At 49.7% G+C, this 21,802-nt stretch overlaps 9 protein-coding genes across 9 annotated transcripts; 4 read left to right on the top strand and 5 right to left on the bottom strand.

The window, feature by feature from the left end:
- Nucleotides 1–916: 916 nt before the first annotated feature.
- HO133_009295 (uncharacterized protein) lies at nt 917–1,208 on the bottom strand (the record flags this gene model as incomplete). The annotated part of the gene is made up of 2 exons (XM_037300156.1): nt 917–1,112; nt 1,177–1,208. The coding sequence occupies 2 exons, from the start codon at nt 1,206–1,208 to the stop codon at nt 917–919; spliced, it is 228 nt and encodes a 75-aa protein (XP_037154982.1).
- Nucleotides 1,209–1,584: 376 nt separating this feature from the next.
- Nucleotides 1,585–2,299, bottom strand: HO133_009294 (uncharacterized protein; the record flags this gene model as incomplete). Its single annotated transcript, XM_037300155.1, has 2 exons — nt 1,585–2,162; nt 2,263–2,299. 2 exons carry the CDS (start codon nt 2,297–2,299, stop codon nt 1,585–1,587), a joined length of 615 nt encoding a protein of 204 aa, XP_037154981.1.
- Nucleotides 2,300–3,276: 977 nt separating this feature from the next.
- Nucleotides 3,277–4,016, top strand: HO133_009293 (uncharacterized protein; the record flags this gene model as incomplete). Its single annotated transcript, XM_037300154.1, has 2 exons — nt 3,277–3,743; nt 3,878–4,016. 2 exons carry the CDS (start codon nt 3,277–3,279, stop codon nt 4,014–4,016), a joined length of 606 nt encoding a protein of 201 aa, XP_037154980.1.
- A 643-nt stretch (nt 4,017–4,659) lies between these two features.
- Nucleotides 4,660–5,958, bottom strand: HO133_009292 (uncharacterized protein; the record flags this gene model as incomplete). Its single annotated transcript, XM_037300153.1, has 3 exons — nt 4,660–5,149; nt 5,205–5,495; nt 5,612–5,958. The coding sequence occupies 3 exons, from the start codon at nt 5,956–5,958 to the stop codon at nt 4,660–4,662; spliced, it is 1,128 nt and encodes a 375-aa protein (XP_037154979.1).
- Nucleotides 5,959–6,461: 503 nt separating this feature from the next.
- On the bottom strand, nt 6,462–8,334 carry HO133_009291 (uncharacterized protein; the record flags this gene model as incomplete). Its single annotated transcript, XM_037300152.1, has 4 exons — nt 6,462–6,674; nt 7,605–7,922; nt 7,988–8,086; nt 8,137–8,334. The coding sequence occupies 4 exons, from the start codon at nt 8,332–8,334 to the stop codon at nt 6,462–6,464; spliced, it is 828 nt and encodes a 275-aa protein (XP_037154978.1).
- A 3,689-nt stretch (nt 8,335–12,023) lies between these two features.
- Nucleotides 12,024–12,520, top strand: HO133_009290 (uncharacterized protein; the record flags this gene model as incomplete). The annotated part of the gene is made up of 2 exons (XM_037300151.1): nt 12,024–12,194; nt 12,230–12,520. The coding sequence occupies 2 exons, from the start codon at nt 12,024–12,026 to the stop codon at nt 12,518–12,520; spliced, it is 462 nt and encodes a 153-aa protein (XP_037154977.1).
- A 1,433-nt stretch (nt 12,521–13,953) lies between these two features.
- On the top strand, nt 13,954–16,344 carry HO133_009289 (uncharacterized protein; the record flags this gene model as incomplete). The annotated part of the gene is made up of 4 exons (XM_037300150.1): nt 13,954–15,177; nt 15,746–15,971; nt 16,119–16,228; nt 16,291–16,344. 4 exons carry the CDS (start codon nt 13,954–13,956, stop codon nt 16,342–16,344), a joined length of 1,614 nt encoding a protein of 537 aa, XP_037154976.1.
- A 777-nt stretch (nt 16,345–17,121) lies between these two features.
- HO133_009288 (uncharacterized protein) lies at nt 17,122–17,779 on the top strand (the record flags this gene model as incomplete). The annotated part of the gene is made up of 2 exons (XM_037300149.1): nt 17,122–17,277; nt 17,345–17,779. The coding sequence occupies 2 exons, from the start codon at nt 17,122–17,124 to the stop codon at nt 17,777–17,779; spliced, it is 591 nt and encodes a 196-aa protein (XP_037154975.1).
- A 926-nt stretch (nt 17,780–18,705) lies between these two features.
- Nucleotides 18,706–20,916, bottom strand: HO133_009287 (uncharacterized protein; the record flags this gene model as incomplete). Its single annotated transcript, XM_037300148.1, has 2 exons — nt 18,706–19,111; nt 20,786–20,916. The coding sequence occupies 2 exons, from the start codon at nt 20,914–20,916 to the stop codon at nt 18,706–18,708; spliced, it is 537 nt and encodes a 178-aa protein (XP_037154974.1).
- Nucleotides 20,917–21,802: the final 886 nt, after the last annotated feature.

Raw genomic sequence — 21,802 nt, 5'->3', positions numbered from 1 at the left:
CTTTGACGACTGCACTCGGAGAGTACAAATTTGGGCCTAAGGTTGCTTACTACTGCCGTCATCATGCATTGTTACGGAGCTCTGGTCCGCTCCACCCAAAGTTTTTGTTAAATGAGCCATTTAATGACTTGAAAATTGTCTCTTCCAATTCAGCAAATTGGAACAGGAGGCCTTCAAAAGTATGCTCTGAGTGTTGCATGGTACCGGGCCAGCGTGTAATTACAAAGCGCTCTCCACGCAGAGATCAAGCCTTCGTATCCTCCATCAGGAGTCTCCAGTTCCCATTGCTCGCGAATTTACTCCGTATCGCTTCAAGTCTCTACGTATGAAAGGGACGCTCTACTTGATCATTGATGTCCTTTCGACTCCGCACCCACCAAGATCAGGGTGACAAACCATCGAATCAAGCCTGGATACTCGGTCATCGACACGAAACCAGTTGTGCGGCACGAAGTTTTTGACCGTTATGCCTTTTGACCGCAAATTGAAGGCTTGGACTAACGTCTGTATCCGTTAATGCTTTCTATTGCCCGGCACTTTAAGAGAGTCCACCGAAACAGCCTCAATTTCGAGCATGGTCAAGACATTACATGTGAGTAGGTCAAAAGTAGCTTCATTGTTTTCTGATTTTCTTTGCTCTTGCATGTCTACCACCCGTCCCATGCTTGACCTTGACTACTCTTGCATGTCTGCTACTCTTTTCGTGTTTGAAATCCGCCTAATAGCAGCCCTTACAATAAGATCCCATCATGATTTGGCCTCCTCACTCTTTAGCTTGCCTGATGGCGCAAAATTTAGGTAGCTCAATATCATTCTCTTCTTCCTGAACCTTTGAGTCTGTCATCATCTCCTTAGCCCAACTCTTCAAGTCTGCCACCTCTTTGACCTTATCTTCGGCCTGCAAGTTCTAAGCTTGTCAGACGTGGTCCGGCGTGAAGCCCACGAGAAAAGGTTCGTTGCGGTCTTGCAACTCCTCACATATTGGTTCTGGCTGGAGGCAATGCGGATAGCGCCACGCAAGATATGCGATCTCGCGGGACACTTTGAGGAGAAGACCATAAACCGAGGGGTTTTCGTCGGAAGCGAGAAGCTTGTCGAAGTCAATCTCTAGGCTGTATTCAGACAATTAGCACATCTTTCAAGTATAGTTGTGGAAGGCCCGTGGGTGAAATCAACCCGACTTCCAAGGTCTCCGAGTCGATTTCCATCTTCCCTAAGTGATCCGTGGAGGTTCTGGTGTGCTTGGGTTGTTCTGGTATGTTGTTTCAGTCAATCGCAAGATTTCTAATAAATTTCGTGCGAGTTGCCGTCACATAAGGCTACCAAAGAGATGATTCATTCATTGATCATTTACTCTTAGACAACCCGCGAGGCAGAGTCTACCCGGGTCAATGAGCTTAATATAGAACAGACAACCGGATAACCCCTCGTGACCACTGTCAGAATTCCCGAACGCTGGTGGGCTCGAATCGACAGCATCTTCATTTAATCTCAGAGAGACAAAAAGGTGGAGGGTCTAACAGACTAGAAACCGAAAATCCCGTGCATGATTGCTTTCATGGTACTATCCACTCTCACCAGACTCTAATCTATTTCGCGCGGCCCTAGAAACTCCATGCCGCCGCTTGAACCTTGAGCATCTTCGGCGAATTGATTAGAGCGGGCTTCTTCTTCACTTGCAGCATGATCAAGGTATCCGGAGGAAAGCCAACGAAGTCTTTCCTCTTCGCTTGGCCAACTGTCCGGCCTGTATGCCTCGAACAGCCACACGCTCAAAAGAACGCGAAGAGCGTCCTCGGATGCCTGGCTGCGTTCCCACTCAAAGGCGTATTCGTGCTCCCCGTCACGTAAGTAGTCCCAGAGATCAGCGACGATGTGCTGGATCTGTAAGCGATCGATATCAGGTATCACCTCTCTGTACTTGTACTTGTACAACAAGCAGATTTCCTTTGGATCCAAAGTCGTCTTGCGCACCGCGAACGCGATTAGCCAGTGAGTCCACCAGGGCGTGTTCTCGGGTTCAAAGGCTATGCCGTCGTTTGGGAAGATGCTCTCGTAGCGGGCGCAGGTTTCCATTAGACGATCGCTTTCGATCGTGGACGGACTAGCACGTTCTCGAGTCAGCATTCCCATGGGTAGATAAGAATCTGATAGGTTTGGGGCTAGAAAAGGTGGTAGAATGGATCAATTGTCCCTCCAACATGTCTCGCGACTTCAAAAGCAGTCTCGAACGAGAGGAAATAACTCAGAAAAGTGCCTTACTGTTGAGAGTGCCATGGACGATGGCATGCAGGGACATAAGTTGGAAGCCAACCGAGACCTAGTCGACCCATATCTTCTCCAGGAGCTTGTAGATTCGTGTGAGAAGTGTGATGACCAGGGACGAGAGAGGCCGAGCACGATAACTTACTGCCGCTCCTGGTGACACAACGAAGTCACAGTGAAGAAGAGCCGCCCTTCGGACTTGGGTGTTTAGTTCCTAGTGAGCTGGATTGCCATCAAGCAAGTCGTGAGTATGGAAGACTACAGAATCTTCTGCAATCTCTCGGACGATAGAGCATGAGGGAGAAGAATTGAAGCAGGAATTATGTTAACTTGAGCAAGGCTACTGTACGGTGATATTGATGCTGGTGGTCAATGCTCGCTGGCGGCTTCGCACAGCAATAAGGCTGACCTATCACGTCTTCCCCAGCTATTCTCTTCCCTTCCGAGGAGCGTATACCGAGGTCTCACAACACTAGCCACTCTTGGCCTCTTCATGTGACTCCGTCGTTATCGCAGCCCGAGTTAGGGTTCCGTCATCGACATTCCTTTCTCCCTTCGCAGTCTTCGTTGATTTGCTCTTCAACGTCGAATCACTATCCACATATGGCTCTATTGAGCAACACCAGTTTCAAGGCTTATGACTCACTGGCTAATTAGATAGCAAGGTCCCATTTGGAAAGCATGGTTGAAACATTGGCGCCCTAGTTATGTAGCGCGGACTCAGACTGGATAACACTTGGACGCTCTTCACGTTCGCCTCCCTTTTGCCCAAGACGGCATGCCATAGTGAACTGTCTTACATGCTCAACCAGGCTGTCGCACAAAAACCGCATGCTCAGTGTTGTTGAGCGCTGCTCACTTCTCATCAGTACCAGCCGTTCAATGACGAGGACTTAAGCCAACACTTGGACCCTTTTCGAAAGCTCTACTCTCGCAAAATCCAAAGGCCTTCATCAGGTCAACGTCACACAGGAATACCCTCAAATCTGAGGACACAGTTCCGCCGAAGCCATGAATCCCACCGCTCGATCTTTTCAGCCCTCAAACTTCCACGGTAGCTCGCCGCCTCCTCCTTCACAGTTCAACCCTAGAGCAGCAGCCTTTGTACCAGCGATACCCATTCGTGAACCGACACTCGGCTGGCCTTCAGAACAGCCTCCCCTCAGCGAAAAAAAATGGAACCACCTCCACCCTTCGGAGATACCTGATTTCGTCTTCCTAAACGAGCACAGCACCTCCTGGCTCCACCTCGAAGATCCGTTCACACGAGGCAGTTTCCAACCTTCACTTTTGCCATGGTGGACGCACTGGTGCGTTGCCTTTGCCCATGAGAGAACCAACCTGGACGACGCTGCAATCGCCAAAATGTACAAACACCGGTACAGAAATGTAATCCCTGGTATCCAGTGCATGGGGACAACCGATGCACTCCAGCTCTACACATATCTCTGCGACGGTAGCCATGACTACGCCTCCAAGTACGTGCCCTTTCCTGATATGTACCCATTCCAGCGTCTCAAGACATGTTTTGAGACTTTTCTGATCTCCAGATCTAATTTATGAGTAAAGCTGTTATCGTGGCAGACCAATGCTGACTGTTTGATGCGGGTAGGTGGGATCCTCAGAAAGAAGCCTTGCTCCGTGACAAGGTGCTGCACGACTTGCAACAGGCAGAGACCTATGCGCAGGAGGCACGAAGACAGAAGAACGTTCGGAGCCCAGAAGCAAGAACAGGCAGACTCTCTCCTTGAATATGGAAAGCTGGTCGATCGGGTGGTTTTATCTGGGTCATGTCCGACTGCGCACTTCCTTGTTCAGGCTGTTGTCACAGGAAATTGAACTCGATACTGATCCGCCTAGATAATGCGTCAAGCTATCTAATCTTTGATAATTCACTCTGTCCTCAAGGGCAAGGAAGGTCTCGCACAACTGGCTACTTTGCTCCTAACCAACGCAACAAGCTATCTGAAGTAACCTGATAAGAAATGAACTCCAACCTTGATGTATCACGTGCAGATCCGTTGCAACGCTCAATGCTGTCCCACAGTCGGAAACAGCAAACGGATTAAAGCTCTTCCTCAATCACAGGAAGATGTTCCCCGAGATGATTGGCTGTTGTCCTCGAGATGTATTTGCTACTGGTCTGGGATGGTCCTATGAATTCAACGAGATACGATTTTCAGGAACGGCATCACAGCTTTGATACTTGTTCGCCAAGTCAGCAAATGCGCAGGCTTTCTCATTACAACTCAGAAAAAGCTCTCATCTGACCAAACATTCAGTAGGTAGAACCAGAAGCATGCTTCGCAAGAGATTTGCGTCAACGCCGAGCAAGCTAGATTGTCGAACAATTTATCCCATGTCTGTCTCCTCCGCCTCGCTACAACATATCGTCTACTTTGGTCGAAGGGGATGACCCTTCTTGTCCTGATAATTGACTCTAACAGCCTTCTTCTGACGACTGTCCCTAGGTTTCTTCTCGTCACCTTCATCCGCCTTCTTCTCGCTACCTCCCTTTGCTGTGTTCCGACGAGCTTTCTCATCCTCGGTTTGGCGTTTCACTCCAGCTCCCGTGGGCGATGCTGATCGTCTCGAGGAGGAGGAGGCAGAGATTTCTGCGTTACTGGAAGGAGGGCTTTCTTTGTCGAGGACAGTCTGGTGCCCATACAACCCTTCGTGCTCGGACTGGAACTGAGACCCCTCAGGGAGTTGGCCCAGGATGAAGTCTTGCTCGTGCCCAGAAGCTGGAGTTTGAGATGAAGGATGGCTGATTGTGCTCAGGCCACCAGGCACTGGCCTTATGTCTGGCGCGCCATAGGCAGAGCCGACGTTTCTGTATCCGGCCGGGATTGAAGGTTCAGCCGGTGTAGGCTCAACAAGCGCTCTTTGACTATGTTAGGATGTCTTCCACCGTGTTTACAGGACATGGAAAAACTCACGGGGGTGTCAAATCCTTCGTCACATGATTCCGCCACAAAACGTCGACTTCGCCAAGCAATTCATCCTTTCTCAAGCTCGCGAATCTTTTCACTTCTTCCGTGAAAGTATCTTCATCGTCTTCAATAAAGGAACGGACAAACGGGGGTATCGCCCTGACGCGTTCGCCTTTTTTCATGCCAATCAAGGCACCGAGTAGAATACGCAATTCGGCGGGTTCGAAACCTGTTCCCTCAGGGTCATACCAACACGCGCCGGCATAGATCTTGACGATTTCCTCTCTCGTAGCCTTTCTAGAATTAATATTTGGGAGCGCCGAATCTCTGATATTGAGCTCCCTCTTTTGGCTACAACACAAAGCACATGACCGCTTAGTAGATTTCTCTTTACCAGAATAGGGTAAACTTACGCTTCTTTTTCGGGCGAAGACAACGTTTGAATGTCGGCAAGTAGCTCGTCTATGTACTTATCCGCCACTGCAGCTACCTTTTTGGTGATCCAATGGTCCGGATCCTCGAAGGTGGTGACCACATAAGGAATATCCGTTCTGGCATTGCCAAAGAGGACTCGAAGTGTAGCTAGGAACACTCTCTTGTTTTCGGGATCCGCTAGTATAAGTCCGTCATCATCGGGATAATTGGCACAGGTGTAAATGAAGGAGAGATTATAAGAAGAGATCATTTGGTCCCCATACTTTGGTCGTGAACTTGCATCGGGAAAGTGTATGTCCCACTTTGGGTCCAACCTTGGATCCATGTTTAGGAGGTGGACGATTATCAATGGGTAGGTGAGGGTTTGGTTTTCGGGAAAAGAGTTCTTGGTCTATGAATGGTCTGCAAAATCCTGGGATTTGAAAGGTACTAAGGTTTGTCATGAAGAGGAAGGCAATAGAGGAGGATGAAGACCCCAGCTTTATAGAAAATCAAAAATTGACTGCCTCATCTCACCGCTCACACTCTCTTCCTGAAACATATTGCCCGCTCAAGGTATCAAACAATGGATATGAAACTCGGCCGCGAAATCTGGCCTCGCCTGAAGCTGATACACTGGAATGGCTGGCTGTGGCCTTCTGAATGACATGTTCTCCAGTTTTCGAAGCTGTCGAGCTCATTGCCTTGTCGTAGCGTGTTTCAGCACAGCAGGCAGAGACTCCCAACGAAGTAGACAGTATGAAGAGAGATAGTGTTACAGCCTTGACAATTTCAACCTACACGCATATACGGCCTACTCACGGTATCAAGTAAAATCTCAAACAGAACTCAGCCCCAGAGGCTGGCCGGTCCCGAGGATGAGACACTAGAGGGCTGGCCGTGATGCTCTGGGGTATCCTGCGCATGCCTTCGAGACTGTCGAGCTTGCGACGTTGCGGCAGTAATCTTCAGCTTCTGAGGCGATGATAGGGACCGATGAATCGGTTGGTCAGAAGGATGAGGTTGCATCTTCGACGAGTTCTCCATGTAGGCGGATGCAGCCTCACACACGTGTAAGAGACTTGGCGTCTGGAGACCAGCCCGAAAATGGACTCCAATCTAATCCGATACACTGGATGGCTGACTGCACTCGCTTCAAAGCTGTATTATTGGCAACACTCGAGGCTTTCCTATCTCTGTCTTAGTCTCAGTCGTCCTTGCTGCAAGACATCCATCCCTGTCCCTACCATCAAGCAGTCTGCCACATTATCGTTTCCTTGCTTTCACCGAAGCCAACGACAGCCCTATAAGGTTTAACACTCACTAGCTGCAGAGCACGAAACAAAGACTTTCATCCACGTCAGCGATGTTCCACAGCGCCCGGCATGCTGTAAACCGTGTGGTGTGAGTGTCAGATCACACCACACCACCTAAGCGGTAGTGCACTAGCAATTTGGTAGTGTGCTTATTCGGAACATCAGTTTGGGATCTGGCACGTAGCACATGACCCTTCACTTCTTCCATCCGCCACAGTCCGAGGCGTACTGGTACCCTTCCCCCAAAGGCTACCTCCGGTCGCACAATTGAGCATCTTCAGATCATTAGGGTGGGTCTCATTGGCTATGGCCGTGCGCTTGGTACGGGCGCAGCCATATTTACGCCAGAGAGGTCGGTAGGTAGGAAGACAAGCGGACAGGATTCCAACGCAACATTCAATCGCGGAGAGCGTGGTTCCCCTGACGTCGTCATCTATTAGTCATCAGCAACGGGAATATACGTTATACATGCCTTTAGCGGCACGTACAGCTTGCATCCCACATGCCAACTCTTAGGAAGAAAAGCCGGATGATGCTGATCACACAAACCCTGGAGAGGATTCAGTCCTGCGCACTTCGACCGGAATGAGACATGGTAATGTGCTTACAATCCGCCTAAAGAGAAGACAGTGACAAGTTGCCACCTGCGCGGCTTTGACACCTGCAGGCCCCATACAAGGGGTATCGGTAGGCCAAGTATAGTGATATCGGTCACTATGTTAAGGACGCCCATTGTTATTACCAGCGTGCCAAAATCAATGCATACTGGGGGACCATTGCTAGGAGGTTTCCATAAGTCACTTAGTGGTACGCATTGCAAGATGGTCCCTAGTGTTCCGGCCACGCCGTAGGCGATCACGAAGCCACCCATTGCCCGCAAAATGTGCCTGAACATTGGTTTAGGGGTGCCAAAAATGCGGTCGTAGAGGAAAAGGATGGAGAGCTTGATGGTGCAAATGCTGATGCTGTATAGAACTTGTGTTGAGACAATAATCTGGGCAGTATCAGTCACCGGTTCAATGTACCCCCGAGGCTAAGAGTAGGCAGCCGGGAACTCACTATAACCCATGCTTTGGGATCCGTGATCAAGATCTCATGTCTCCCCATACCGTATTTTATTCCCAGATAGTAGACGATGATGAAGCATGTTGTCGTAATCTACGGGTAGCGTCAACATCTGGCCAAAGATGGTTGGCGAGATCTATTACCAAAGCCAACCCAATACACCAGTCATCAGCCTTCAACGTTATACGTGCAATACGCCGAGATTTGTATCGTAAGAAGACCGCAGTGTATGCAATAGCAAGAAAAATCACAGTTGGCGCAATGATCTCCGCCTTTTTGTTGTCACTGAGGTGTGCTTTCTGGTACTCGTATGCGTCTGCGGATTCTTGTGAGTCTGCCATGGCTCTGTTGGAGGATTTCCTCGAGATTGCAACCATCTATTTCATCAATAGATGCCTGTCAGGAGAAGTCCTCGAGAACCGAAATATTCCAGGCCCCGGCTTTTTAGGCAAAAATTATAATTAGTAACCAAGCCCGGATTCTGCAGGATCAGGAAACGGAGAGCAGCTGAAATCTGAGGTACCAGGCTATATATTCGGGCCAATGACCGTTGACCTACATGGCATCGTTACCGTTTCCTGTACCAAGATGATGATATTGACGCAGCAAGGACAGGCGTAGGTGCGCTTGGCCATGTCGAGGTCCGCGAGCGTCTCCCCTTCACGACGCCAATGGTGTTTGTCGCGTCCTGGTAGGAGATGATTAAGTCATTCGCTTCGGGACTCCGACGCATGTCAGCCGTTAGCACAAATCCAACGCGTGTCAGCCTGTGGCAAGTATCGCCGTGCATTGCATCGCTGATCGTCAAAGAAAATCCAATTAATCCACTGAGAGCACTGCTGTGATTTAAAATGCTTCTGGAGAACGAGGCAACAATTAAGTGGCCAAAGGCTTAGTTTCAATGGCAACTTGAAGCTATATCAATTTCATCAATGTCATATGGCAGATTTGAGGACGCTTGGGCCCGTACCAGAATATGGCTGGTTGATATTGAGTGAAGCATGCAACGAGATCCCATCTTACCATATGACGTCCAATACTTAGATCCGATATTTTGATTATATTGTCAGTATGAGACTATCTATACATATGTGCTTGGCTCAAAGTAATGACGAGGGATTTCTGGATGGGTTTAAAATGCCAAGACGCTTAAATTGCAGGTTCGTCCAAGGATTCACCTACAATTGTACAGCTTTCATGACATGCCTGGCGCAAGACCAGTACCTGGTCACAGAGGAGATGTACCGCGTTACCCAGCCCGGCGGTATGCGGGTTGTTGCAACTGGGGGAACCCCTCACTACGATCACTGAGAGAAGCCGTGGGCCAAGGTGTGCAAGCAGATATACACTAGCTATGAGCCGAACATGCTCATGATTCCCCAGTGGACGATTGCCAAGGAAATTCAGTGGAGCAACGAGGCAGTGGCACTTAAGGATATCTAGGCTGTGGAGAAGTTGGGGACGTGGGAGTTGGAACAGGCTACAGAGTATTTCTTCGAAACTGGTACGATCATCTTGCAAAGTACTGCCAACCTGCAAAACTACGTGTGAGAAGATCCTGAAGGCGTGGGAGCTGCGAGGCCAGAGGATGGAGAAGGTGGAGCCTGTTCTCGAGAAGGCAATGACTGATGAATATGGAAATGAGAAGCGTGGTCTCGAGGGAAAGCACGACACGCCACATTCGTGTTCGCAAGGAAGTGAGCAAGCCATGTTGGTCTAGCAATAAGCCCGCGGTATCTCCATTAGATTACGGCCAGACTGCTCATGCTCGACAGTGCCCCTAGTAGCTTTCAATAGCTTGTTCCTCGGTCGGATATCAAAGTATGAAGAAGTCATATGTCTGTAGTGCCTTTTATGACCAATTCAACCGCTTTTCCTTTGGAGAGCCATGCCCTGGAGAAATACGATGCCACATGACATCGACTCCAAGGCCGGCATGAGTATTGACCCTGACTTTCTCGTTGGAACCACCGTTGGAAGGGACCAAACGTAGTAACATTGATTCATCAAAGGCTTGTTCACATTCAGTCTTAAACCTAAACAAAGGACCTTATCCATGAAAGACCTCACTCTCCAGCGCATGCAACTCAACGAAAAATATCTTTTCCAATCCCAGTAAAGGCTACTGCAGCAAAGCCCGCTCACAGTCCCTCGCCATCCGCAGATCCTGCAGGAACTCCTCACAAATCTCAACCTTAGGCCTCGGGTCCCCGGCGCGGAAAGCGTGCGCGTGCCATGGGTGCCCGTCACTTAGCATCCGCATGATCTCCGGTACATGATACGGCTGCATGTACCGCGTCGACCTGTCCATCACCTGCCAACGAAACCGGAACAGAGAGCAAGTATCAGCGTCGCTCAACCCCAGCACTTTTTTCGCGAACACAATTTCCCACTGGGACCACCAGAGCATGGACCGAGGGTCGAATCTGGGGGTGCGCCCGGGGAGCTGGCTTCTAACTACCGATCCGTAGGGGGGCCTCCATTCGAGACCTGGTGGCCAGCCGGGGGGAAGTTGAAGGTCTGCGTTGTAGTTTCTTTGGATGAGGTGAGGAGGTGCGGGCGTCGAGGCCCAATCTGGCCAGCCGTCTCCATTTCGCTGGTTACCGATGGTTGGAGGTGGCAACATGGTTGCTGCGGTATCTCTGCTTCTGGTTTGTGGGTAGCTGAGACGTGGGGGTGCGGTAAGGATGGTCACGTTGCCGTCTCTCGTGCGGATGGTTTGAGTTGTCATCGTCTTCGGAGAGACGCCTGCGAAAAGTGAATTTTTCACCGATAGTAGGTCACCACAGATTAGTCTAACCTTCTTAGTGATACAGCTGAACAGTGTCTGAATGGTGGCTGGGGTTGAGGCTATTGTCTAGCCTAGCGGTTGAAGACAATTGCGATCTAGCGAGTAAGACGTCTTCAGATTTTGCTGTGAATATAAACCATGAAGAGATTATGCTGGAAGAGAGAGCAGAGCCGGCAGAAGTTGTGATACGCGCCGAGAGACTTCGTATGTGGAGCTTGCTAAGAGGGGTGTGCTAGAGGAAGGGATATTGCAGAATTTGGGAAAGCAAAGTTGTGTCAATACGTCTTAGTAAACGCGTCTGAAACAAAAGGAAGCTTTGAGGTAAAGCCAGCTTGAGGATGATGTCTTGGGAGATGGTATCTCGTCCAGAGGTTGCCGCTTTGATGTTGATGGTTGGTGTCACTTCGGCTTCGGCAAGCCTGTGAGTGGTCAGCATGCGTCACTTCCAGCCAGAATCGGACGCGGGGATGGAGAAGCTTGGTAATTCCGATGTATTTGTGCGTTCTTCTCTTTCAAATTTCGTGCAGCCGGGGGAAGTCTCTTCGCATTTTCGTTGATTGCCCGCTTGAATGCGCCTGCTATTCATGTGGAATTTACTCAATAGCATTGAGTGTTTCCGATGTGACTTGCAGTCTCATTTGATACCCTGTGAAAACTTGATTTCGCGTTCTTTCAGTCCCAGAGACTGTAAGAAAATCAAAATACCAGGGATGAAACAATGTCAATCTCTTGGTGTTGGGCAAGAAGGCCAAGACAAAGCATATTCTCTGGCACTGACGATTACTGACCTTTGGAGTTCCGAACAGGATGAATTGCTGTTCGCCACCTAAACTTCCTAGAGCCAGGAAAAACCTTTGTACAATGCCAGTCAATTCCTTGATTGTGCACAATGGCACTGTGATCGCGGAAAGACTCAACGTTGTAGCCACTTGCACAATGACAAAAGCTACTTTTGAGAGCGGAAAGACATGCAGACACAGGCGGCGATCATCCAGGGAGAAGAAGATGGCGAAGGTTCGAAGTAAAGAATCCACTTCCTGTACTCAGATTCTGACAACGTCCAACAACACAGAAGTCCTTCGCCAAACACCCTCCCTCCACAGCTCGACGAATATCATTGACTGTGCACTTTCTCGTAGAGCGCCGTTTAAATGTGTCAAATCGTTGAATATTACTTGTCCTGTACGCACACTGAGCGATACCGTCTCGTCAATACCTGCCCATTTGGATTCTGCCGCGATGCCAGCTCCTGTAAAGGCAACAACAACCAGATCATTGCCTATCGACCAGTCTATACTCCTCTATGGTGCGGTCCTTGTTTCCGCCAGCGTCACAATACCATTCTGGTTGTACACCGACTCTATGTGGGCGAGCTTTACGCCCAAGCTGAACGCGGGGGGTGGTCCAACCGTAGCATCGAACAGGCCATAAGAAGATGTTACCAGCAGGAAGACAAAGAGATCGAATGCTTCTTAGCCGCTGTTGAGGAGGCCGAGAGTCACAATGCGAGACTACACAGTGCAAGGAGGGGGCAACATCATGGGGACAGCGATGAAGATGAGTACGGAAGCGACTCAGAGGACAATGATGATGATGTTGACGAGTCCGACAACGAGACCGAAGGGGGCTCGACTTTGAACATCACAAGCTGCGGGCCGCGGAATTGCATTGAACTCGACGATGAGAGCAGTGGCAGCGACAGTGAAGGGTCACCAGCTCGCATGCTCTTGCATTAATTGTCAACGGCTTCCGAGCAGCGAGGGACGTGCGTCACAACATGGATGCTACCCGAGGAGGGTGAGATCTTACACCGACGGCGACATCTTGGAGGCGTCCCTTTTCCAAGGAAATTTAGACGCTGATTGAACCCGTAAAAGGCAAATCTGCTCCTCTCGTCTTGGAAACTGAAGGTGACCCCGTAGTCTCGGAATCGGAGCGGTTGCTGCCCCGCTGAATTTTGAAATTATTTAGCAAAATAGAGGTTGGAAGATTAGTAAAATGACACATCAAGTGCGCAGCCCATATTGCATGCAGCCCAATCCAGATTTGTTAAATCAGAAGGGCAACCCTGGTAAAGATCTCGGCTAGGATGACCTTTGCTACTCCGACTCCCTTTCCATTCGTTGATGGCAACGCCTTTACCACACGAGGAAATCTAAAATAGGCTTGCAAAGTAAAGCCCGGGAGTCGAAATAAGAAGGTTGGCGATAGTGAGCTCTTTGGCGTACCTTCACCTCGCAAGCATGAACGGGCGATATGAAGATGCAAACGGGGAAGCCAAAGGCCTCAAACGCTGTACCCGAGGGAGATCCTTGAATTCTCATTGCACTCAATAATGGCCTGCTTACGTGACTTTCTTCTCATGGCTTATAAAAATGCGAAACTTGCCTTATGGTACTCTGCATGTATGCGTGCAGTATCCCGTTCAGCCGTTGACCTCTTGGCAAGCGCGAACGCGGATTTCGACAGCGTGTGCAAACACGACCCGAAGTGGAGAAATGTCCAAGCTAAACCCTTTTGAGAGGATACTTATCGATAGCGCGTATCAAACCGAGGCGCTGATACCCTGCATCTACTAGCGTGCTTCTCGAAACTTGCCTTTCCCAACCTCCTGTGTTCTTTCCTTTCTTTCAGACCACTCACCGCTATTAACACGCCGAAGCCTCAGGCGCGACACCGCGCGACTCTCGTGAAAGTCCTCATGTAATGCCTACTTTCTGCCTTTATGCTTTGCTTTAGAGCCATGATCTACACTGTTTCCCTTCGAAAGAGGGGTGAGTCACTGTCGCGTGGTATTTTGGTCTGGAGAAGAGGCCGGACGAAGCAGGTGGATGGTGCAGGATGAGGTTTTTCTTAAGTGTGAGGGGTTGCCTCGTTTTCCTGAGGTATCCTTTCGTTGTTGGTAAAATCCTCATTTTCGAATATGATCATGAATAAATTGCACAACTCTCAAGTTTGATTGACATATCCATTGCAAGAATCGTTACACCTCTGCTTTGACTAAGATTTCGCATTGACGTGAGTTTCATTCTCCTCTGCCGTCTAGCAGGCTGTCAACAGCAAGTCCTTGAAACCACTGTAGGTCATCGCACCTCCAAGACCGTGTCAATGTCTAATCATTCCTCCTCTTGCAAGACAATTACCATTTGGAGCGAAATGCTTTGTTACAATGTCAAGCTCAGCCTTCATCCCATTCTGGTTGTGCGACAGACCTCGAGATACATTCCTATCCTACGTCCCAAAAGATGATCTCCTTTCCCTTCGTCTGGCCTGCTATGACTTCAGCGTACGTGCTGCACCACACCTTTTCAAAGAGATCGCTGTCACCTTTCGGGAGAAGATCTTCACCAAGCCAGTGCGCATGGCAGCATTGAGCCGGATAGGCCAACATGTTCAGACCCTGAAGTTCACCATCCCTCACAGCGGCAAGACGTTCCTCCCTCCTTTAGTGGATACCAGTGGCATCGAAGTTGCTTTCATCTACGAACCTTATATCGGTTCTGCTAAAGACCCTGTCACCCGCCACAGCATACCCACCTACGGGAGCTGGGAGATGAATGATCTGCTCGTCAAGCAGTATCCGCCCTTGTTTCATGACGCTGCCAAAGTTCCGGCTTTCATTCAAGCCTTCTCAGCGATGCCAAACCTGAGACATCTGGAAATTTCGTGTCCCGGGCAGCCGTCGGAAGAGCGACAGCGTCGCAGTGTCGTTGACTACGCCTTGATCTCGCTGCGTATTGCCGTCGAGCGAAGCAACCTTTCACGTCTTCGAACTCTTTCTCTCTCGCCAATTCATCCAGGCGCTGTGCAATATCTCAATCCATCGTTGGGGTTTGGTGTAACTCCACGCTCCACCAAATGCTGGAGGCAGATACGCCAGCTCGATATACACATGGACACTATTGAGTCGGGATCTCCAGTAGATCATTTGAAGTTTCTACACTCATATCTCCAGAATTTCGCTCCATTTCTCACGGAATTCAATTTCCGCTGGCAAGGAGCGTCCGAAACCAAAGGTCCGAGCCCTGTATCGCTTGCCACTGAGAGTTGCGTACAAGCAACCAGTTGCAGCCATGAGTGTCATGAGAGATGTGGACTCCCACTCCCCTGTCTGCGCTTTGAAAAGCTTCGCGACACAGAAATCATGAACATCTTGTCCGATTCTCCTCAAATAAAAGGATTTATTCGCAAACATCGGCGCACCTTAGAATCGCTCAAGTTGAACGGCGTCGAATTCCGCCTCGGTGACTGGGACGACGCACTCTCTCCACTCACAGAGATTAGCGGTAGTGAGAAGTGGAAGGAGACTGCAGAAGAGGTCATGGATGTGCCGCTGATGCTGAGTCCCGCAATTTTTGAGCAAGAGCAACGCATCAGAGATTGGAAAGATCATGTAAAAAGCAGGACTAGCAGCTCAAAGCCATTACAAGGGGCATTGCATAGAGCGAGTGCAAAGGGAAAGGAGCTCTTGTTCGGGACAGAGGAACATATGCGCAGGTTGCTGAGCGGCTCTATCTTGAGCTGGCTGTGAAAGGAGGGGGCGTTTGACGTAAATGAACGAATAATGAAACTATATTACAATCATCTTACTTATCCCATCACCACCATGTACATGCAAGACCGAGAGAGCGAGATCTATTAGTACTCCGCTCCACCTCAGGAAAAGACTGCTAAGAGAAGCCGAATATTAACCGCTTTGCCTCGGTTTGATAATGACGGTTCAAAAGCCACCTGAAAGCCATTGCAATTCTATTTCTCTCACTCTCCCCCTTTCTCCCCCTCTTCATCATCGTCGCCATTCAACCCCCGCTTCTTTCAAAACCTCAAGCCTGCGCTCTGCGACATAGATAACAATCAGATAAGCCTTCATCAACCATCATTGACCCACTCAAATCCACTATGTCTCTAAAATCTGGCACGCTCTCCTCTCCCTCTCCGCTCAAAGGCCCAACACTGATTAGATATCCCACTTGCCAGACTCATTTCCTTCCTCCGCCGCCTTTGACGCCATCAACAGCTCCCTGCAATCCGACGACGCCGAGCGGAAAGACGCCGTGAAAAAGGGCAACGCCGTCTTCGCATTCACACTCAAGAACAAAGAGGGGCAAACGGAGAGTTGGTACATCGATCTGAAGGAGAAGGGGGAAGTGGCCAAGGGGGAGGCACCGAGCGGGAAGAAAGCTGATGGTCAGTGAGGCCCTTGTGGTTTCGGAGATGGAGGTCCCAGACAATTGATTGATTGCCTCCGGCTGGAGGCTAGTACTCAAGAGGCTACCCGAATCTGTGAAAAAGTCAACGCATTGAGAATACAGGCTGATCGACGGGCTGCTGCAGTGACGTTATCATTATCGGACGACGATTTCGCCAAACTGGTCAGTGGGAAGACGCAGGCTCAACGGCTATTTATGTCGGGGAAGCTGAAGATCAAGGGGGATGTCATGAAGGTAGGTTGCGGATCACTTCCCACCTTGAAGACGGCTCCGCTGACTAGACGGTTGCTCGGTAGGCTACGAAGATGGAACCCGTGCTCAAGAAGGCGCAAATGAAGGCGAAGCTGTGAAGGTGGCTGGTATTTTATAGCGTTCTGGACATGGAGCACTACCGGTCTTTCGTCTAGGTAGTTATAGAATCGAATCAATCTTCTCCGGACTAGATCGACGCTTTTGAACCCATCTGCATCTGGATATCGGCTTCGTCTCTGGCTCCCACTAAGCCTTTGTGAACTTGGCAATCAATAGCCACGGCCACGTATATCTGGGCCGGTGTCGAGATACGCATGACACATTTTATCTATCTGCGACATGATGCATCTACTCCAACTAGTCTCAGAGATCCTCTGTCGAAAACGAATGACGCTACTATGCTCCGGCCCCACAATAAACTCAAAACGCGAGTTTGAATCACTGTCAGATTGAAAGTCTCGGGCTAATTGCTAGTCAAGTCATTCGCGTGGAAGAGTTTGATGGGATCAGTCTCGTCGCAGTTTTCGTCCACCAGAGACGTTGATTCTCCTTGCCTCATGGTCAGTGAATGGTGAAAGGTGAGTCAGGCGGCTAGGAACCAGAGAACGCAAGACAATGAGCCGAACTCTCTGGTTCCTTGTCATGAATCTTTTTATCAACCGTGAACACATATGCTCTATCGGCATATGAGCTTTCAGTGTGGCTTTGGTCAGCTAAGAACATGATCATCTCTCAGATGCTTTGGAAAGTCATTCATCTTTCCAGAGGAAAAAAAGATCTCCGCTTGATCTTGGTGCTGCTTGTTCTCTTGCACACGCAGACCCCTATCGAGACTACATCTCGGTAGGTGGAAGAAGCCTGCACTATGAAATTCCATGGCTGAGAAACAACGTCTAATTCAAAGGCCAGACGTAATCGCACCCCATCTTACCGTTCACGTAAACGACTTGTACACTATAGATGTCGATCTACTCTTCTTGACACTCTACCTCTCGGCACAAGATAGTTCCTTCATCGACGACCTGCGTGATGTACGTTGAAATTGAGAGGCCCATCCCCACTGAATTTTACTTTACCATTGTATGACTGTCTAGCTAGGAACTCATCTGGGATCGGTATTCGCGTTCGAAGACCGAGTTCAGATGGGCCGCTCATGACCTCCGTCCGATCCAGTATCGAGGCGAGGCGCACTTCGCTTTCACCACAGTGTGGGAGGGTCGGTTGAAAGGGCGGATTTTCAAACACTCCACTCACGTTATGATGGATAGCAGGGGTGATGTAGTGAAGACATTTGGAAATACAGACCACGGCGTAAGATTGGACCGGCACGACTCTGAGATTGTGGAGGACGGCCGAAAAATCGTCCAAGCAGCCTTCATTCGTCACGAAGGGGGGGGGGAGGACGGCGTCATGGTAGAAGAGAGCGTTCCAAGAGGTGGATCTCGCGACAAAAGCAGTCGAATCCAATGGCGCTCTCTCGACCCCGTTCCCAGAAACCAAAGTCTAGTAGGCTTGGACGAGCCCGACTACTAATCTGACAACCCTTCTCTCCTTTCATGCCCAACCACCAAACTGTTCTCCACGCAATTGCCCAAGCAGCCTAACCTCTACGGCAGCCACATCAATATATCGAGAAAACCCATCAAGGAATCCCTCCGCGAGTCGGGCGGGTCGTCCGGGCCTCAGCCGTGTGTTCAATCCCTATGCGTAAGCGCCCATGGAAGGCCTGAAGCGAAGTTTAAAGGCCATAGGCCATGAGCCATGGGTCATAGGGGCCGGGCCCGGCCTCGAATGTGATTTACCATTTTCTCACCGGTCGTCTTACTTAGAGCACTTCCCTGGCAATTCTTGGCGCCTATGACTGATGGGCTATGTCGAGATGAAGGATAAGCAAGTGGCTGTGAGCAGTATTGGGGAATGATTACATTGAATTTTTTCCCCATGGGTATGTACAGTCTATACCCCTTCCGTGATGCCGCTCACCCCAAGTCTATACATGGAACGAATTCACCAACTCCTCCCCAAAAAGATGGCAATCGACAGGGTATCCGCGCTCAAGTGACCTAAAACGCCGCCTTCGTCTATAATAACAAGTCCGGCGTATATATCATGTCCGACCGTTGTTGTAAGCATTGTGTATGCAAATGCAATGATATCAACGTCGGAAGATAGATGATTGAAATTCGAAGTATTTGAGAAATATACGGTGATGGTGCAGAGATGAATGGAATCATATGACAGCTGGTGAAGTGTTAGGTATATTCAGTGTTACCGCGACGGATGGCGAGGACACAAAGGAGAACTCTATGGCGTAGATAGACAGGGTTGAGGGTGTGTTGCGCGAGGCTTTTCAGTTGGTACGGGCGCCAATTCTGGGCATGACCACCTCCTGTAAATGGCCAAATTCGAATTTCGCGGTTGCCGTCGAAATGGACAAGGTCCAGGATGTGTACCAGGCGTCATGGCGAAGCTAGTCGATTGGAAGGGGCCACGACTGCAGGCTGCGGGACCGCCCGTGGTTGCGTCTGAGCCTCTTGCTGAGGTTGCGGACCAGAACGTACTCGCAACTGTGCCTGCAACAGAGCCGCCGCCCTATGTTCCCTTGCTTTCCTCTCCCTATGTTTCGCTTCCTCTTGCGGATCCGGCTTATAGCTACCAAACAGACCCCACAAGCCTCGAATCTTTTCCAATCCCACGACACCTATCATCGCAGTCTCGGATGCTACATCGCTCAGAGCGGGATCCTCAGAGAAGATAAATCGTTCACCAAAAATGACTGGATGGACACAGGTGTGGAGGACGTAGAAGATGACTTTGGCGGCCTTGTCAGGGGTATCGACGAAGGTCCAGTCGACCTCAACTTGACTTCGCTAAATTCAAATTAAGTAAGCTGCGGTGCTGATAGTCTTTGTGAGCGGCAATTTAGCAAGCCCAGGCCATTGACAGTATTCGAGAACTCTCGCAGTTTTCGCAGTCGACGACTACGTCTTTGAAATCTGTGGAATCAATGGCCTTTCAAAACGTCCAACCTAAAAAATACCTTGGAAGCACAAAGCCCAGCAGTATCTTGTGCAAGTAAGGATCGCCAGAGTGATGCTGTGTAGGTTTTGATGTTGTGCTGATACACCAGTCGAGTCCCCACTTCCTATGGCACCTCTTTGCGCGCTCGAAGATAAGGGGAATAGTGCTGTGGGCAGCGAGCAATCTATTTCGTTGGTCATAACGGTATCCGTAATGGCGTATTGACAAACGGATTGAAGTGGGGGATCTTGTAATTGAATGCTTTGCTATTGTTCTGTCATAAATCACACCAGTGCAAACAATAATTCCACAGTCCCAGCTACAAACAATACGGCTGGAGAAGACCTCTGAGTTTGTCTCATAAGAGCTCAACCAGCGGAGCCAGAAGGCTTGGGCGGGTCTTGGGTTTGGGGCCATGAATGCAGCCTTGTATGGTATTTGAAGGATGAAATGTGATGCTCGCACGTGGATAGTGAATTGTTCATAAGAGCCAAGTGTAAACAGGTGTTGAGAAACAGGGGCTGTAGCTGAATACATGGCGTCAGCATTGGTTGATGCTATTGCATGGATTAGAGCACACCTTTGTCGTCTTCTGCGTTTCACAAGACCACGACTCGCACGCGAAACAAGCTGTGAAGGCCGCGCATCCAAGCATTGCTTGCACAGTCTTGACCCGCAACAAATCTCTGAACAATGCGTTTTGCTATGACTCGTCGTCTGCTATTTGTGTCTGTGCATGTTTGTCGCTCAAAGTCAAGCCATGAACCATTGTCAATCTTTATATCTTGTAGTAGGATTTTTGATGACATTAATAATCTGAAGAAGAACTCAAAGCTCACTAAGATCTTGAGAAAAGTTCCCTATGATTTCATAGGAAGAACTGTTTTCGGGTTGGGGTTGAGGCGGGTTTTGGAGTATATTTCAACACCGCTGTGAGACGCAATCATCCCAGACAATGAGGCTTGCGTAGGCCTTACCAGGGTAACGTGAGTATAAGGCACCCTAGGCCTGATAGGGGCTGAAACTGGGGCACATTTCTGTGGCCCTTGGCCGCTGACGATCTACACGCCAGGCTTCAGCGTTGCGCTGCCGGCTGTAGTTAATAGAAAGAAATTCTGTCCCCAAAGGTGCATCAAAACCAACCAACAAACACATTCGGTAGTCTGGCACCCACCTAGATGGTCCTCTTGGCTCTTTTCGCCTGTGGCTATAGAGTTGGCGCTCAACTCTCGCGGTACGGCACGGAAGCATCAAGAGCTAATTTTAGGCCCAAAATAACACAGGTGATGGCTTTCACCTTGTTCAGGATTAGATGTATATTCTTTCAGGTGGACTCGTCTCAATGGCCACGGAACATTGTTCTGAAGCGCAAGAACAGAGCAATAGCGGGATCCAGGGAGCAGTAATAATGACCATAGTCAGCATCATCATAACGAGCAAGTAAATCTCTTGCAGAGAGGAGGATAAGAGACTGAACACATTCTTATCTTGTTCTGACCACGACATGGATGAACAGACCCGACATCGCTGTCGAAAGTTGCAGTCTGGAGGACTTCTATGAACATGGCGGCCACCGCAGGAAAGAGCACTGAAGGGTCTGTTAATGGAGTGCTGCTCGACCATCTGGCTGGCACTGGTTCTTCGGCCATTGTGTTGCGCAATCGCCGTTGCAAACAGCCTGCTAACAGAACTCTTGTCTCATTCCTCGTCCAGCTTCCCATAGGGATACGTTAGCTTGCAGCATGATCCGCGCAAAGATAGCGAACGGTCGATCCCTCGCCAGTGGCTCCAAAACCGCAGAAGAAGCGTAGACTTGACGGAGTTGGATTGGTGACATTCGCAATGGTCATGGCATCATTCTCGCTTCCTTTGCACTTTGGGGAGAGGGAAGGAGGCATTTGCAGCGCTGTGGTAATGGGGTTGGCAGTGACCTTGGCTTTGCCTGCTCGTATTTGTAATTTCCGAGTAGTCTTTGGGGCACGATAATTCCTCATTCCCTGCTCAGGCAGCGGTATACGGGACTGTATTTTATTATTGTCCAGATCTTCCCTGATTGCGCGCAATTTGCCATTGGGCTGATTCGACTCCTTCTTGTGCTCTGCTCAAAGCAATCGCTTGTAGCCTCGGAGCCTTCCATTGGATTTGTGGCCCAGCAGTATCTTGGTTTTTTGAAGTGTCTTGCGGCTGTAGAAAAGGAAGCGCTCCGCGGACATGTGCTACGATCTGCGCGTGATGAGCGTAGCTTCCCCTAGAGATGCCGAATGGGGTTAAGCAGAGGCTGTCTCGGCTGATCCATGAGTTTTTGTTGTTATGGGCAGTGGACGACATTAGATCTTAGGAGAACAGCATCCTTACGAAGCACCTTGCAAGCGCGCTCCACAAAGAATATTTTGGAGATGGTGAACGCAGGAAGAACAACGGAGAAGCCTCGATGACTGACCGCCCCTACCGGATGCGGGTTGTCTCTCACGCTCTTCAACACCGCGACTCTTCTTAGCCTTGCCGCCGCGCTTGAGAAAGCCTAGAGAAAGCCTG

This window comes from Letharia lupina (genome assembly GCF_014066315.1).
Source record: "Letharia lupina isolate WasteWater1 chromosome Unknown contig_6, whole genome shotgun sequence".
Classification (NCBI taxonomy): Eukaryota; Fungi; Ascomycota; class Lecanoromycetes; order Lecanorales; family Parmeliaceae; genus Letharia; species Letharia lupina.
Note: the sequence above shows the minus strand (reverse complement) of the source record. Positions and strands in the feature narration are given on the sequence as shown.